Below are 15067 nucleotides of genomic sequence, written 5' to 3'. Positions count from 1 at the left end.
ATAACTTTTTGCCAGCGTTGTCTGAAGATGATCTGGATCAATTTTTGTGACAATCGGTGCAACGGCCTAGGACGAGTTCGAAAAAGTAGGTTTTACGAACAATTGAGAATAGCGAAAAAATTAAACCTTACGATTTTTGAATTTTGGACTTCATTTGACTCGGCATGAGCCAAGGATTCAGAGAAAAAAAGAATTTTGATTCTGTGCCTTACGGTTCAAAAGTTATTAGCATAAATCTTTTGAAAGTTTGGACAAGTGGTGGCGCTAGAGAGTTTGAGTTAGAGACTCCAAACTTGCTATGGTTAATGTTGGGACTGTCCTCTATCAGTGTGCAAAATTATACAACTTTCCCGCAAGCGGTTCTATGGGCTGCCATAGACTTGCGGCGGAAGAAGAAGAATACGCTAACGGATACAATAGGTGCCACCGCACCTTCGGTGCTTGGCCCCTAATAATGTTTTTAAGCAGCAAATCAGAATATTAGAATGATTTCTGAAGGACCATGTGACTGGAGTAACTGTGCTAAAAACTCAGCTTTAAAATCACAGGAATAAATTACATTTTAAAATATATTCATATAAATATATACTTTGTATATGTATATTTTATATACATATAAAATATATGTATTTTGGATCAAATAAATGCAGGCTTGGTGAGCAAAAGATTCTTAAAAAAACATTCAAAATCTTACTGTTTATATATGTGTATTTAATGTAAACATCTTTAGATATTCAGTTGAAAATAACCTCAATATATTTCTTTAATAATTAAATAATAATAAATTAAAGATAAATCATCAAATAATAAAAAAAAATAAATAAATAAAAAAAAATATATAAATAATAATAATAAAAAAAAATCACCAGAGTGGTTTTGAAACCTTGTTTCTTTCATTACATAAACCAAAAGATTTAAAACATTCTTCAAATTTTATGCTTATTAAAAAAATGACATAGGTTTGGAATAACTTTGTGTAACTAAATTATGAAATTTCTCATCAATGCTGAAAACAGTTGTGCTGCTTAATATTTCTGTGGAAACAAATGAGATTTTTTTTTAGAATTCTTTGATGAATAGAAATTTGAAATAACAGTATTTAAGTAAAATATGAGTCTTTTATAAAATTATAAATGTCTTTACTGTTACTTTTGATCAATTTAATGCATCTTTGGCTGAATAGAAGTAATAATTTCTAAAAAAAAAAAAAAAAAAAACTTGAATGGGAATGTGTGTGTGTGTGTGTGTGTGTGTGTGTGTGTGTGTGTGTGTGTGTGTGCACCTGGTATTTATCACGTTATGGGGACCAAATGTCCCCACAAGGATAGTAATACCAGTAAATTTTGACCTTGTGGGGACATTTGTGAGGTCCCCATGAGGAAACAGGCTTATAAATCATGCAGAATGAGTTTTTTTGAGAAAGTAAAAGTGTGCACAGTCTCCTGTGAGGGCTAGGTTTAGGTGTAGGGTGATAGAAAATACAGTTTGTACAGTATAAAAACCATTACGCCTATGGAATGTCCCCATAAAACATGTAAACCCAACATGTGTGTGTGTGTGTGTGTGTGTGTAATAATCAGGGTTGCCAGGTTTTAAGAACAAAATCCACCCAAATCCAATCGCAATTTCGGGGGTACCCTGGTAAAAAACGCGTTTCGGGGTTAAAATACACATTCTTGGGTGGGGTTCCCCTGGTAAAATTTGCATTCCAGGGGCTAAATATCACTTTATTGGGGTCGTTTCATGAAAAACAATCTGCAGCAACAGTGTTAAAGTAGCCCAATTCCACAGGAAAAGCGCAGACTTGGCAACACTGCTAATAATGTATATTTCATATACTTTTTTTTTTACTTAATCAGAAATGATGTTAACCATTTTGGAGAAGAATTCTTACTTTGAATTCTTGACAGAATAATATTTTGATATCCCTCTGAAAAAAAAAAAAAAAAAAAAAATACTTTTGGAAAAAGACCTCTAGACACAATTTCATGTTTGGATGAATTGTTATACCTTTAAGTGATGAGTTACTTTATAAAAAACCTTACTTCCATAGTCCCTGATTGTGAAGTTTCTGTTCCTGGTCTGTGAAGGGGATTTGAAGTAGAATCGGTGTTCTACAGCTGGCATGTCTCTGTCTGTGGCGCTGATGATCTGAATCACCTAGAGAACAGATACAGAACAGTCGGCTGAATAAAACACCACAGAAAGAGCTTGCATATTTTGTAAAAGCACTTATAGGGTTGAAAAGACAGCAGTAGTCTGTTTGATTGACAGAGCTGACGTGCTTGACTCATCAAACCTCACAGGGATCATTTGAGGTTGCTTACTGCCTTTATGACTCAACCACATGGGGCGGAACTTATGACGGGTGCGCTGTCAACTCCATAGACCTCTGATGACAAAGTCAAGCATTCTGAGAGAATGACAGGATTTTACACGGCGGAGAAAAATATCTAGTACTCCATCCCCTTAGTATTTTTTCATATTATATTATAAATCTACTTTCTTACTATGAATGCGTGCAAATAAATGTTATTTCCCAGGCACTAGAACCATCAAGTAGATCTGGAAAAGTAATGACTGGTTTCAGTTAAGTTCAACACTTTAATTAATCATCAACCAATTTTTCATTGGTCAGACAAACCGAGTCACGCCCTCAAACTCAGCTATTGGTTGAGCCAAAGTTGTTGCGTCTTGCTGGTCAATGTTTATACTTTTCAAAGGCTTTCTTATAGCTGCAAAGCTGTCTCTGTATATTTAACTGGGAAAAAGTTTTAAACTCAACAACATATCCAAGCATTTTTTTATGCAATTGTTAGTATTAATATTAATCATGGATATTTATTTCTGTCATTAAATAACAAGAAGCGATCATTAACAGAAAAGCAAAAATTCCAGCCTCCAAAAATATTTAAGTTTATTTATTTATTTAGAAGTATGTAAGGCTAAAATGACGTTTAATGATTTATTGCATCTTTGGCTGAATAAAAGTAATAATTTCCTTTAAAAAATTATTTAATTAATCTTTTTATTGATTTAATGGAAGAAAATAATAATTTCCTTTAAAATATTAAATTTTATTTTATTTTATTTTTATTTATTTATTTAAAGTGTGTGAGATTAAAATGACTTTTAATGATTTCATGCATCTTTGACTGAATAAAAGCAATAATTTCCTTTTTCTTTTTTCCTTTTCCGTTCAAAAAAAACTTTTGAACAGCACTGTGTAGTAATGTATAATTTCCTTAAAAAAAAAAAAAAGACCCCAAACTTTTGAACAGTAGTATTTCATATATATGTATATATATATATATATATATATATATATATATATATAGTATTTTATTTAATTTTTTGTATTTAATTTTATTTTATGTATATTTATTTAGAAGTGTGTAAGACTAAAATGACTTTTAATGATTCAATGCATCTTTGGCTGAATAAAATTAATAATTTCCTTTAAAAAAATGATTTAATTAATCTTTTTATTGATTTAATGGAAGAAAATAATAATTTCCTTTAAAAAATATTTAATTTAATTTAATTTAATTTAATTTAATTTAATTTAATTTAATTTAATTTAATTTTATTTTATTTTATTTTATTTTATTTATTTTATTTATTTTAAGTGTGTGAGTTTAAAATGACTTTTAATGATTTAATGCGTCTTTGGCTGTATAAAAGTAATTTCTTTTTTTAAAAAACTTTCTTTTTTATATTTATTTATTTATTTTAAGTGTGTGAGATTAAAATGACTTTTAATGATTTAATGCATCTTTGGCAATCTACAATTTCTTAAAAAAAAAACAAAACAAAAAAACTTTCTTTTTTATATTTTTTTATTTGTTTACTTACTTATATTTTCTAGAAGTGTGCATCGTTAATAAAAAAAGCAAAAATTCCAGCCTCCTAAAATATTTAAGTAAATATTTAAATAAATATTATTTATTTATTTTATTTATTTATTTATTCTGAAGAGTGTTGTGAGATTAAAGTGACTTTTAATCATTTAATGCATCTGGCTGAATCAAAATAACAATTTAATATATATATATATATATATATATATATATATATATATATACAATCCAGCAAAGATTTATATATTTCAGTTGTTTGAGAAATTTTCATTAAATTAATGAATAATTAGGTGCTATACATATTCAGAATAAATGTGCAGATTAGAAATGACTTAAAACTTCAAAAACAAATTCAAAATTCATAAGTTAACAATACAGTTTGGTAAATGGCAAAGCAACTACATTTGTGTTAGCATTAACTGATTAAAATGATTAATTTTAATAAATACAGTACATTTAAACCATTTGTTTAAATATTCAGACAGGAATTTCTTAGCATTGTGTAACAGCATGTAGCTTGATTAATTATTGCTTCCACATGAAAATTGCATATATTAGTCTTCAAGGGTTTGTGTTGATCGGTTGACTGTCTCTAGTGAATTTTGAAAAGGCTTTGTTGTGTCATTTATTTCGCACATTTCTACATATAAGCGAGGGAACTACGCTCTCTGGTATGAAAGACTGAATAGGGAGACACTGATAGGCAGCGTTGTACTGGGAGCAGCTCTCTTTCAGCATGAAAGGAGAAGATCAAGGCGCAGTTCTCTCACATTAATTCACTGCAGCGCCCAACAACAGGCCCAGAAACTCAAATTGAAGTACAGGTAGTTATTCACACATATGCGCGCACACGCACACACACACACACACACTCACACACACACACACACACTTACCTGTCCTACTTTTGCATTTTCACAAACAAACGTCTCATACACAAAAGCAAGTTCTGGAGGAAACTCATTGACATCCAGCACCTTGACTGTGACAGTAACTTTGCTGGACAGCAGGGGGTTGTCTGAAAGATCAAACAAAGTATTGTCCATGAATCAGATCAGTGAAAACTGCAAAAAATGTCAGACAAATTTCATACTTGAAAAAAGAAAAAAATAGGACAAATGAAGAACTTGGAAAGTCTTTGACGTGTTATACTGACACTTTTGAGGATCTGATGAGTTTGAAGTCGCTTTCATGTTACAAAAATCCTTATAACGCAGACACTGTACAAAAACAAAAGGATTTTGGCTAGATCACAAATCAAATCTAAAGAAAACTCTGTTGTGGCTTCATTTCATTAGCAAATCTGCTTGATGTAAAAATAATTTTCTTCCTGATTTGGTCTCTTGACAAATCGCAAATTAACTGGACTGAGGTTTTGTTTATGATTTTAACATTTTATTTGAGCTTTTACAAGTGAAGGACTGCTGCATTTTCATTCTTCTCCACTAGATGGGGATGTGGCCTTTAGAAAGTTGTTCTGCTTGGTTGTCTAGTCTGGTCATTTTGTATCTGTGCATCTGGATAAAGCACAATCCACCATACTTACTAACTTTTGTTGCTACAACAGTGACGTTGTGTTCTGTATTTCTCTCTCTGTCCAGGGCTTCACTGACAGACAGAGTTCCTTCAACAGGGTCAATGTCAAAGTAGTTTTCTGAGTCCTGTCTCCACTCAACAGAATATCTGCAAACCAGTTTATCACAGAAAACAACATTAGTATTAGAGCTCAGATATACAGTTGAAATCCAAAGTTTGCATACACCTCAAAGAATCAGCAAAATGTTAATTATTTTACCAAAATAAGAAGGATCATACAAAACGCATGCTAATATTTTATCTAGTACTGACCTGAATAAGATATTTCACATCCCTGTTGAAAAAAAAAAACCCAGCATATGCTGGTTAGGTAGGTTTTGATGCTGGAATGCTGGTTTTAGCTGGTCCTTTGGTTTATCCAGGACCAGCATAAACCAGCTAAAACCAGCATCCCAGCATCAATACCTACCTAACCAGCATATTCTGTTTTTTCAACAGGGATAAAAGACGTTTACATGTAGTCAACAAGAGAAAATAATTGTTGACCCTATTCAAAAGTTTACATATACTTGATTCTTAATACTGTGTCGTTACCTGAATGATCCACAGCTGTTTTTTTGTTTAGTGATAATTGTTCATGAGTCCCTTGTTTGTCCTGAACAGTTAAACTGCCTGCTGTTCTTCAGAAAAATCCTTCAGGTCCCACACACTCTATGGTTTTTCAGCATTTCTGTGTATTTGAACCCTTTCCAACAATGACTATGTGATTTTGAGATTCATCTTTTCACATTGAGGACAACTGAGGGACTCATATGCAACTATCACAAATCATTCAAACACTCACTGATGCTTTAGAAGGAAAAATAATGCAAGAGCCGGGGGTGAAAACTTTTGACCAGAATGAAGATGTGTAAATTTTTCCTAGTTTGCCTAAATGTCTTTTTTTTTCCATTTAGTACTGCCCTTCAGAAGCTACTTACATCTTTGCCAGAAGACAAATAAGTTAATTTTACCCTGATGTTTAAATTCAAAAAGAAATATATTACTCTTGTATTACTTTTGTACAGTATAATGCACGTCTTTATATATTTCTATTTTTTGCCAATTTGAATTAAAAAAATAAATGAAAAATATAAATATTACAACCAGATTAACCACTTAATTGAAGAAAAAAATACAATTATTAATAAAACTTTTTAAACAGAATTTTCACACAAATTTTCTTCCATGTATTAATTTTAACAGTAAACCTCTGTTTGTTTGGCAAAAATAAAAGGGTTTAATTTTCAGGGGAAACACTGTGAACCTTCCGTAATAGCTGCATGTGAGTCCCTCAGTTGTCCTCAGTGTGAAAAGATGAATCTCAAAAACATACGATCGTTGTTCGAAAGGGTTCAAATACGCAAAAATGCTGAAAAACCAAAGAAATTGTGGGACCTGAAGGATTTTTCTGAAGAAAAGCAGGCAGTTTAACTGTTCAGGACAAACAGGGGACTCATGAACAACTATCACTAAATAAAAAAATAAATAAATAAAAAAACACAGCTGTGGATCATTCATGTAACAACATAGTATTAAGAATCAAGAGTATGTAAACTTTTGAACATTGTCATTTTTATTAAAAAAAAAATATTATTTTCTCTTGTGGATAATATGTAAATGTTTTTTTTTTTCACGTTTTATTCAGGTCAGTGCTAAATAAAAAATAGCATACATTTTGTACGATCCCTCTTATTTTGGTAAAATAATTAACATTTTGCTGATTCTAAAAGGTCTAAAAACGTGAAAATAAACCCTTTCATCATTTACTCATATGAAAGAAGATATTTTAACAGCCAAACTGTTTTGGTGTCTGTTGGCCTCCAATGTTTGGAAAACAATACTGAGGCATATCAAAATATCTTCTTTTGTGTTTCACAGAAGAAAGAAGGTCACACAGGTTTGAGTATATTTTGTGGGACATTCAGTAAGTGACAAGCTGAAAGGTAATAGTGGGGTTGTTGATTCTTCTTAGTGATTTAAATGATTTGTATATTTTCAGACCAAATGACTCATTCAGGCTCCTTCTCTGATTTGTTTAATGGCCCTTCCTTTTGGCTACGCCAGTAGATAGCCACCAGTGAGTGAGTCAGTTTTGAGTCTAATTCATGACTGATCTAGCCCAGAGGATTCAGTGTCTTGAATCTAGTTCAACTCCATTCGGTCTTATTCTACTTCTGACTAGAAAAAGCAGAACTACTATTATTTCTTTAATTCTCATTATAATTGTATATAAGACTCCATTCCTGGCCAAGAGTAACATCCCATTATAACTATGATGTTGTTAAAAAAAGCACATATATGCTTTTGCTGAAGCCATCAACCAACATCATTTCACATTTCCTTATTAAAGCCTTTGTCTTTTTGTCTGATTTTCAAGTACTGTCTTGCTTGGTTCAAGGCTTACAACTCTTTAACAAAGAAAAAGATGTATATGGTAAAAAATAAAATAAAATAAAATAAAATAAAATAAAAAAAATGGAAAAAAATGGAAAAAATATCTGGAACCAAGGTCACTGAAAAAGGTGGATGGGCACCATTGCACTGTATTGCTGGGCAGTCTGTGAAAGTAAAAAAAAAAAAAAAAAAAAAAAAAAAAAAAAAGAAAGAAAGAAAGAAAGAAAGAAAGAAAGAAAGAACACTAGTCACATCCTCATGCTTCTATGGAGAGACTTCAGTTAACAGATACTGATTTAAACTTTGTTGTTTTCATAAAAATAACTACACAGAAAAACTAGTGTTAATAGATAATAATGAAAACAAATTTCTGTTGGATTTCCATTGACTTGTATACAGCTAATGTAAGTTTAATTGGCAACATTTTCTTTGCAAACTTTCTGATTTGAGTTTAGCCTGCCATCTACAGTATAGAGCCATGAAATAAATGAATATTAAAGTAAATAATTTTCCATACATTTCACAAAGTCTACCAAAATTACTTCATATCCACTAGCACAATAGAAAAATTAATGATGTCAGATGAGGCGAGTTTGTCAAAAAATAAAATAAAAGCAAATTTCCATTGTAATTACTATGCTACACAATTACTACACAACCTAAAACCGAATTTATTTTCTATTTTGTTGCTTACTCTAATTAAATAAATTTGATTACATACATGAAATCTGTCACTGGATGTTTGATGTTGTAGATTAATATTTATGCACCTTCTGCTCCTGTCTGTATGTGTATTGGCACTCTTGGTCTCTTTGAACTATAGTCTGCTAGTTTTCAGCCCACTGCTGTGACCTGCAGAGACCCCCGTTTCTTTAATATAAGCAGCCTAGTGGATCAGCAAAGAAAAAGGAAGTCTGCTTTTTCCCTGTAGCACCAGACCTTTATCAGTGTTACATTCCTGCCTCTTCCTTTCTGTCTCAGGTGTCTCTCTACCTGCTCGCCCGAGGTTTTCTGCTATGCAAGCAAAACTTCAGCAAAAGTCTCAACTGGATTCTTCTAGTAAGTGCTACTGAACACTGAACTTAGTGACTTCACAAACTGAGTTTCGCTGTCAAATCATCCCTTGTCAAATATACTCTGGTAAAGTTTTGTAGGTTATACATTTTAAATAAAGAAAACCTGACCGGAGGGGATCTAATGGATGTTTGGGAAAGGATTAGAACCATGACTCGTACTATTTTTCCATTCCTTTTCCTATAGGGATTTTAAAGAAGACCCGTAAGCCATGAACCAAACTAACCAGCTACAAGGTGGATCACAACACTATGATTTGAGTACAAAAGTGCAAGACTGCATATACTTAAAGGGATAGTTCACCCAAACTAACCAGCTACAAGGTGAATCACAACATTGCAAACTGATTTGAAGCAAAAAAGTATTTGAAGAGTACAAAAGGACAAGACTGCATACTTGGGATAGTTCACCCAAAAGATGAAAATACCCAATGAGTTACTCATCCTCAAGTCATCCTAGGTGTATATGACTTTCTTCTTTCAGACAAATACAATCAGAGTTATATTAAAAAATGCTCTGGCTCTTTCAAGCTTTATAATGGCAGTGAATGGTGGTTTTGAAGCAAAATAAAGTGCATCCATCATAACAAGTACTCTACACAAAATAAAGGCGTTCTGAAATGAGTTGATGCATTTGTGTAATACAGCTTTATAAACCATAATCTCTAGCTTCTGCTAACTGTTGAACGCATGTTCACAAGTGAGTAGTGTTCCAGCGGATGACGTAGGACGTAGGCAAACATGGTGAGAGCAGGCGCATTTCTAGGAAAACATCTGGGGCTGGTGGCAAAACATCAGGGGCTAGTAGTGGTGGATGGGAGCTCACATCATAATTACGTACGATTTTGTTAGACACTGGTGGGTGAACCTGGATCCTTCTAGGGAGGTCCGGCGGGCATGCCTCCCAGGAGAAAATTTGATATATTTTAAAGTTAAATTCATTAATCTGGTGCACTTTCAGAGTTCACCCATGTTCGGTGTGAAAACTGAACAAAGAAAAAAAGTTTGATGACCTGACTCACCCCTCTTCTGATATTCTGAAAACATCAAATCATGAACTCATCTTGTGAGCAGTCATGTTGAGCTTTCGATTCTAGTTCATTTGACAGATACTTTGCCAAAGCAGTGGCATAAAACAACATTGTTACACTATCAAAAAATAGTACATAGTAATGACTGCAAATAGCAAACATATAGTATTATCACAAAATTATAACTTTACAAAAATATATTACGCAAATAAAATAATACATTTAAAAATATATATTTGCATGCAAAAACAGGGCCCCATTTTTTTTTTTGGCTTGTTTTTCATTTTTCTGGACTCCTTTTTAATGGGTAAATTAAATTGTATTAATCAAAAAAGTCTGATTAATTAAAACAACAAAACTTATACAATTTAACATCAGTTTATCAAAATTTAAGTTATGTTTAGGGCCCTATGATATGTTTTATTTTTCTCACCTTATATTTTAGTTACCAGATTTGTTTTAGCATGTCTGTTTATTTAAATGCATAAAACAACTTTTATTTATTTCTACAACAGCCTTATGAAATTCTGTGTTGTGTAGGCTATTTAAATTTTTCTGGTTATGAAATAAAGGCATAAAATATTAATTTATCTTTTAATTCATGAAAATTTTATTTTATTTTTGGCAAATAAAGGGGATGTATTAATAAAAATTAAAAGATGGAAGAAATATTATGTAACGAAGTTTTATCAATTTTTCAACAGTAGTACTAGTTTTTGTAGATACATACATTCTATGTATTTCTGCCACAATGTCTAAGCTAAACTGGACTTTTATTTTGACGGGTTTCTGTGAATACCTTTAAATTTCTGTGCTTATATGACCCTGGTTTACTCAAATGAAACAGTGAACTGCTCACAAAGTACTCTCAGAGCAGTTCTGGAGATGTTGTTCATGCATTTTTTATGGCACCGCGAGCGATACAAAAACATTCAGGGCTAAAGAAAAATCTTTCGGGGCTCGAGCCCCGAATGATTAGCCCTCAACGACGCCCCTGGGTGAGAGAGCAAAATAAAACACTGGCCATGAATTAGAAGTTTAAAATGAGGATCTGTAAAGAAAATGTTGGAGGATTTCGATATAAGCCAAGAGGAGACTGGTTTTCCTTTGCTATAAACAAAACTTCGTTTTCGCAAGACTAGCATATTCACACCAAACCTTACCAGTGGCGGCTGGTCAATAGAGCCGCCCCCCTTCAAGTTAGCCCCCTTTAACATGTTAACAATAAGTTAAATATATATCGCAAATATTAACGAAATAAAATTATTTAAGGTTAGTCATAGTATTCTACTGTTAGTCATATTACCATTTATTGAAAATTAAAAAAAAAAATCTAAACTATATTTCTTTCATATGTGTGTGCGGGGCGCCGGACTAATGAGTGTCTATGTAGGTACACAAACTTTTGAAAAGCATGTGATTTGAGGCTAAGCTCTAATTGGCTTGTTTCAAATTGTCCTTGGGGCGCTGGGCGTTGCGCCCCGATCCCTCCCACTTTTGTTGAGAGCGAATCAATATTTGTTTTTATATAATTGGCCTTATATGATTGGACTGTTCTCATTCCGCTCAGCAGCAGCTCATCAGTTGACTGACAGGTATTAATCAATGTGGAAGCAAGCCAATTTCTCGAGATGAAAGAAAATTCGGTTTTATCTTTACAAAGATACCCGTTCACAAGGCGTTTGGATGAAGAAAAAAAAAGAATCAAGGAGCTTGGACCAGATCGACCGTACCTGCAAATTCATCAGCAATCAAGTGATCGCGGTCGCGCCTACACTCGGGGCTTTTCCAGCACTTATTATGGCAAACGGACTTGGCTGGCTGGTTGTGATGTAAGTCATGCCTTTTATTGTTTTCCGTGTTTGCTGTTTCAAAGTCCTGGCACCGAAACGTTGTGGACAACAACAGGGGTTCGCGATTTAAAACATCTTTCTGAAAAGTGCAAGCGGCATGAAAGTAGCCGAAGCCATCTTGACAACGCTATGAGGCTCCAAATTTTTGGGAAACTTAGCATTGCCCAACAGCTAGATGAAGGCTACAGGATTGGCATTAGAAGGCACAATGAAGAGGTCACAAAAAATAGACACATCCTGTCTAGAATAATAGACTGTGTGAAATTTTGTGGTGCGTTTGAGCTGGCTTTGCGTGGCCATGATGAGAGCGAGGGCTCGGATAATCCCGGGATATTCCGTGGCCTGGTCGATTTTGTTGCTTCCCTTGATGGAGTTCTGAAAGAGCACCTCGAGAATGCCACTGTGTTTAAGGGAACTTCAAAGACCGTGCAGAACGAGCTGTTGGACTGTATGTTGTCTGTTGTGAGGGAGCAAATAATCCAAGACGTACAGAGCAGCGACTTTCTCTCAATCCAGGCCGACGAGACCACCGATATTGCCACACAGTGCCAACTTGTGCTTGTGCTGCGGTACATTGACGCCAAAAGCAACGTGCAGGAGAGGTTTTTTGAGTTTATTCCTCTGCGTTCAACTACAGCTGATTCCATCGCTACAGTACTAAAAGAACGTCTTGCTGTCATCCTTCCTGAGGATCAAAAGAGTAAACTCATCTCCCAAACTTATGATGGAGCCAGCGTGATGAGGGGTGCCACTGCAGGTGTTCAAAGGAAGATGCAAGATGTGTACCCAAATGCCCATTACATCCACTGCTATGCACACCAACTCAATCTGATAATGCAACAGGCCACTTCTCACATATCCAAAGTGAGGATTTTTTTTTCTGACCTTGGAGGATTTTCCAGCTTTTTCTCAAGATCACCCAAGCGCACAGATGTCCTTGATAAAGTAGTCGCACATAGACTACCAACATCAAGCAATGTTAGATGGAACTTCCACAGCCGTGCAATCAATACAGTGTTTGAGCACAGAGAGGACCTCATCCGCTGTTTTCAATCTATTAGAGACTCAGGTGACTTTGACCCCGTTACCGTCAGAGAGGCAGGAGCCTTTGCCATGCTGCTGGAGAATCAGGATTTCAAGTTTTTTTTGCAACTTTTCCACAATATCATGCCACATGTGGACCTCCTCTATGCCAAACTCCAGAAGAAGGACATAGATTCAGTCCACATCAGGGGGAGCATCCAGCAGTTTCAGCAGGACATACAGAAGATCAGGTATTCCTTGTTTTGCATTTTTATTATTATTATTATTATTATTATTATTATTATTATTATACACTTTCTTATTCCTTTACAGAAATTCTCTCCATTCTCTGGTTGACCAATGCAGTGAAGGTGGTTCTCAACCTAAGAGGCGGCGGTCACTCAGTCCAGAGGTCCATGAACGGATTGCAGCAGAAGTGAGTTTTTATTTCAGTCAAAATAAACCATTACCAACAAGCTTAACTGCATTTATTTACCTTCTATGGGTACTAGTAAATGTCCTCTCATGTCTTTGATTTTAAGATAAAGAAATATTTAAATGATATAAATGAATATAAATAATAGTAAGAATAAAACATTGCCCATTGGTTTTGTTAACTTTACTATGAGAGGATTACTATTCCATGTTTGTGGGATCAATGTCAGGAGCAATAATATTGTAGTCACCAAAGATATTTACAGTTACCCACAGATGGTAACTGAAACAATGCAGTTTAATTTGTTGCAAGCACAATGGCTTTTGTAGATGATACAATGACCAGGTCTCTTTTCAAACAAGAGTCTTTAAGTGTATCATTATAGAAGCATTATTTTAAAAAAAGTTAAGAAGTATTTTGGAGATCAGTTTTGTTGATTATAAGCTGGTTATATTGGGCTTTATGAAACTATAATAAATGTATATGCATTTTTTTTTTTTTTTTTTTTTTTTTTTTTTACTACTAGGTGATGTTCTTAACCAAAAGGATTTGTTATTCTTCTGTTCTCTCTTGTGGACAACATTAGTATTATGGCCTTCATCTCTGAATCTGATTAAAATAATAGCTGGCATTTTAAAAACTGATGTCAAAAGTTCATGAAGCTTGACATGTTTATGAAGTTTTGACAAATTATGGATTCAAACACTAAAAGTGGTCACCCTTTATAACTTAAATTGGTCATTTTAAATGTAGCAGTTGAAATTGACACTGTCATAACTACATAATTTTTGTTTTTATCCTTTAGGTCTGTGATACCATACTCCGACACACATTGGAAAGGTTCTCCTTCACAGACCACCTCGTTAGTGCCACCTTGCTGCAAGCAGACAGGTTTGAGCAGTATACAATGGCATTTCCTGAAGATGCACTAAGCAGGACTCTGAAGGCCTATCCAGTGCTCGACGGAAGTAAGCTGAAGACAGAGCTTAGTCTTATCTACTGCAAGGAAGAGTTTAGAGCCTGTTGTGGTGCTTTGGACCTACTCCAGCTGTTTATGGAGAACAATCTTGAGGAAGTCTTTTCAGAGACTGTAACTCTCCTAAAGATTCTTGTAACCACACCCATGACCACAGCAGAAGCTGAGAGGTGCTTCTCAACCTTGAAAAGAATTAAAACATTTCTGAGAAATAGCATGACCCAAGAGAGGCTGAATGCATTGGCCATGTTGTCAATAGAGAAGAGACTGGTGACTGAGATGACTGACTTTAACCAGAAGGTCATTGAGAAATTTGCAAGCCAGAAAGAAAGGAGAGCAAAATTTGTTTTCAAGTAGTACTACTGGCCAGTGATTAGGCAACATTTCTGTGTGTGTGTTTGATTATATTAATTACTTCATTACTGATAATAAACCCAATTTGAACTAAAATTCACTGATTTGTGGTACATTTATTAGCAGTCGTATTTTAGTGTTTTTTTTTTTTTGATACATCACCTGATAAATGGCTTTTACACTCCGGTATTACTAACAGTTTTTTTTTTTTTTTTGCGCCCCCAAATTTTTTTAGCACCAGCCGCCACTGAACCTTACACTATGCCTACAAAATGCTACTCTCTCATGAACGAGTGTATGACACTAGATAGAGATTGCAGTTTATTAAGTTGTAAATATAGATATTTTTCTTATGCAAGCTCATCATTTCACTTCAAAAGGTCGTTATTAATGCCCCAGAGCTGTGTGGAGCACTTTTTATGATGGATGGATGTGCTTTTTTGGACTTCAAAATCTCAACACCTACTCACTGCCATTATAAAACTTGGA

The 15067-nt window shown here is 34.0% G+C and overlaps 2 protein-coding genes across 3 annotated transcripts in view; one reads left to right on the top strand and one right to left on the bottom strand.

The window, feature by feature from the left end:
• Window positions 1–15067, bottom strand: part of cdh12a (cadherin 12, type 2a (N-cadherin 2)) — a 70941-nt gene that overhangs the window by 11769 nt on the left and 44105 nt on the right. The window contains exons 8-10 of one of the 2 annotated variants that reach the window (XM_051129955.1): window positions 5407–5543; window positions 4757–4878; window positions 2046–2160 (exon numbers count right to left, since the gene is read on the bottom strand). In XM_051129955.1, the coding sequence (XP_050985912.1) occupies window positions 2046–2160; window positions 4757–4878; window positions 5407–5543 (374 nt within the window). Of the gene's footprint in view, window positions 1–2045; window positions 2161–4756; window positions 4879–5016; window positions 5306–5406; window positions 5544–15067 lie in introns of those variants that run through there. The other variant, XM_051129963.1, reaches the window with a different exon arrangement.
• LOC127177617 (zinc finger MYM-type protein 1) lies at window positions 11784–14709 on the top strand. The gene is made up of 3 exons (XM_051129989.1): window positions 11784–13063; window positions 13146–13248; window positions 14054–14709. Exons 1-3 carry the CDS (start codon window positions 11919–11921, stop codon window positions 14579–14581), a joined length of 1776 nt encoding a protein of 591 aa, XP_050985946.1. The 5' UTR covers window positions 11784–11918; the 3' UTR covers window positions 14582–14709.

This window comes from Labeo rohita, chromosome 2 (assembly GCF_022985175.1).
Source record: "Labeo rohita strain BAU-BD-2019 chromosome 2, IGBB_LRoh.1.0, whole genome shotgun sequence".
Classification (NCBI taxonomy): domain Eukaryota; kingdom Metazoa; phylum Chordata; class Actinopteri; order Cypriniformes; family Cyprinidae; genus Labeo; species Labeo rohita.
This window is presented reverse-complemented; position numbering and strand designations above follow the sequence as displayed.

Excerpts from the sequence above, each read along its gene's own strand:
- LOC127177617 (XM_051129989.1), top strand. The coding sequence starts at position 11,919 with ATGAGGCTCCAAATTTTTGGGAAACTTAGCATTGCCCAACAGCTAGAT. Across the intron at positions 13,064-13,145 it reads CAGGACATACAGAAGATCAG|AAATTCTCTCCATTCTCTGG; the intron begins GTATTCCTTGTT and ends ATTCCTTTACAG. Across the intron at positions 13,249-14,053 it reads ATGAACGGATTGCAGCAGAA|GTCTGTGATACCATACTCCG; the intron begins GTGAGTTTTTAT and ends TTTATCCTTTAG.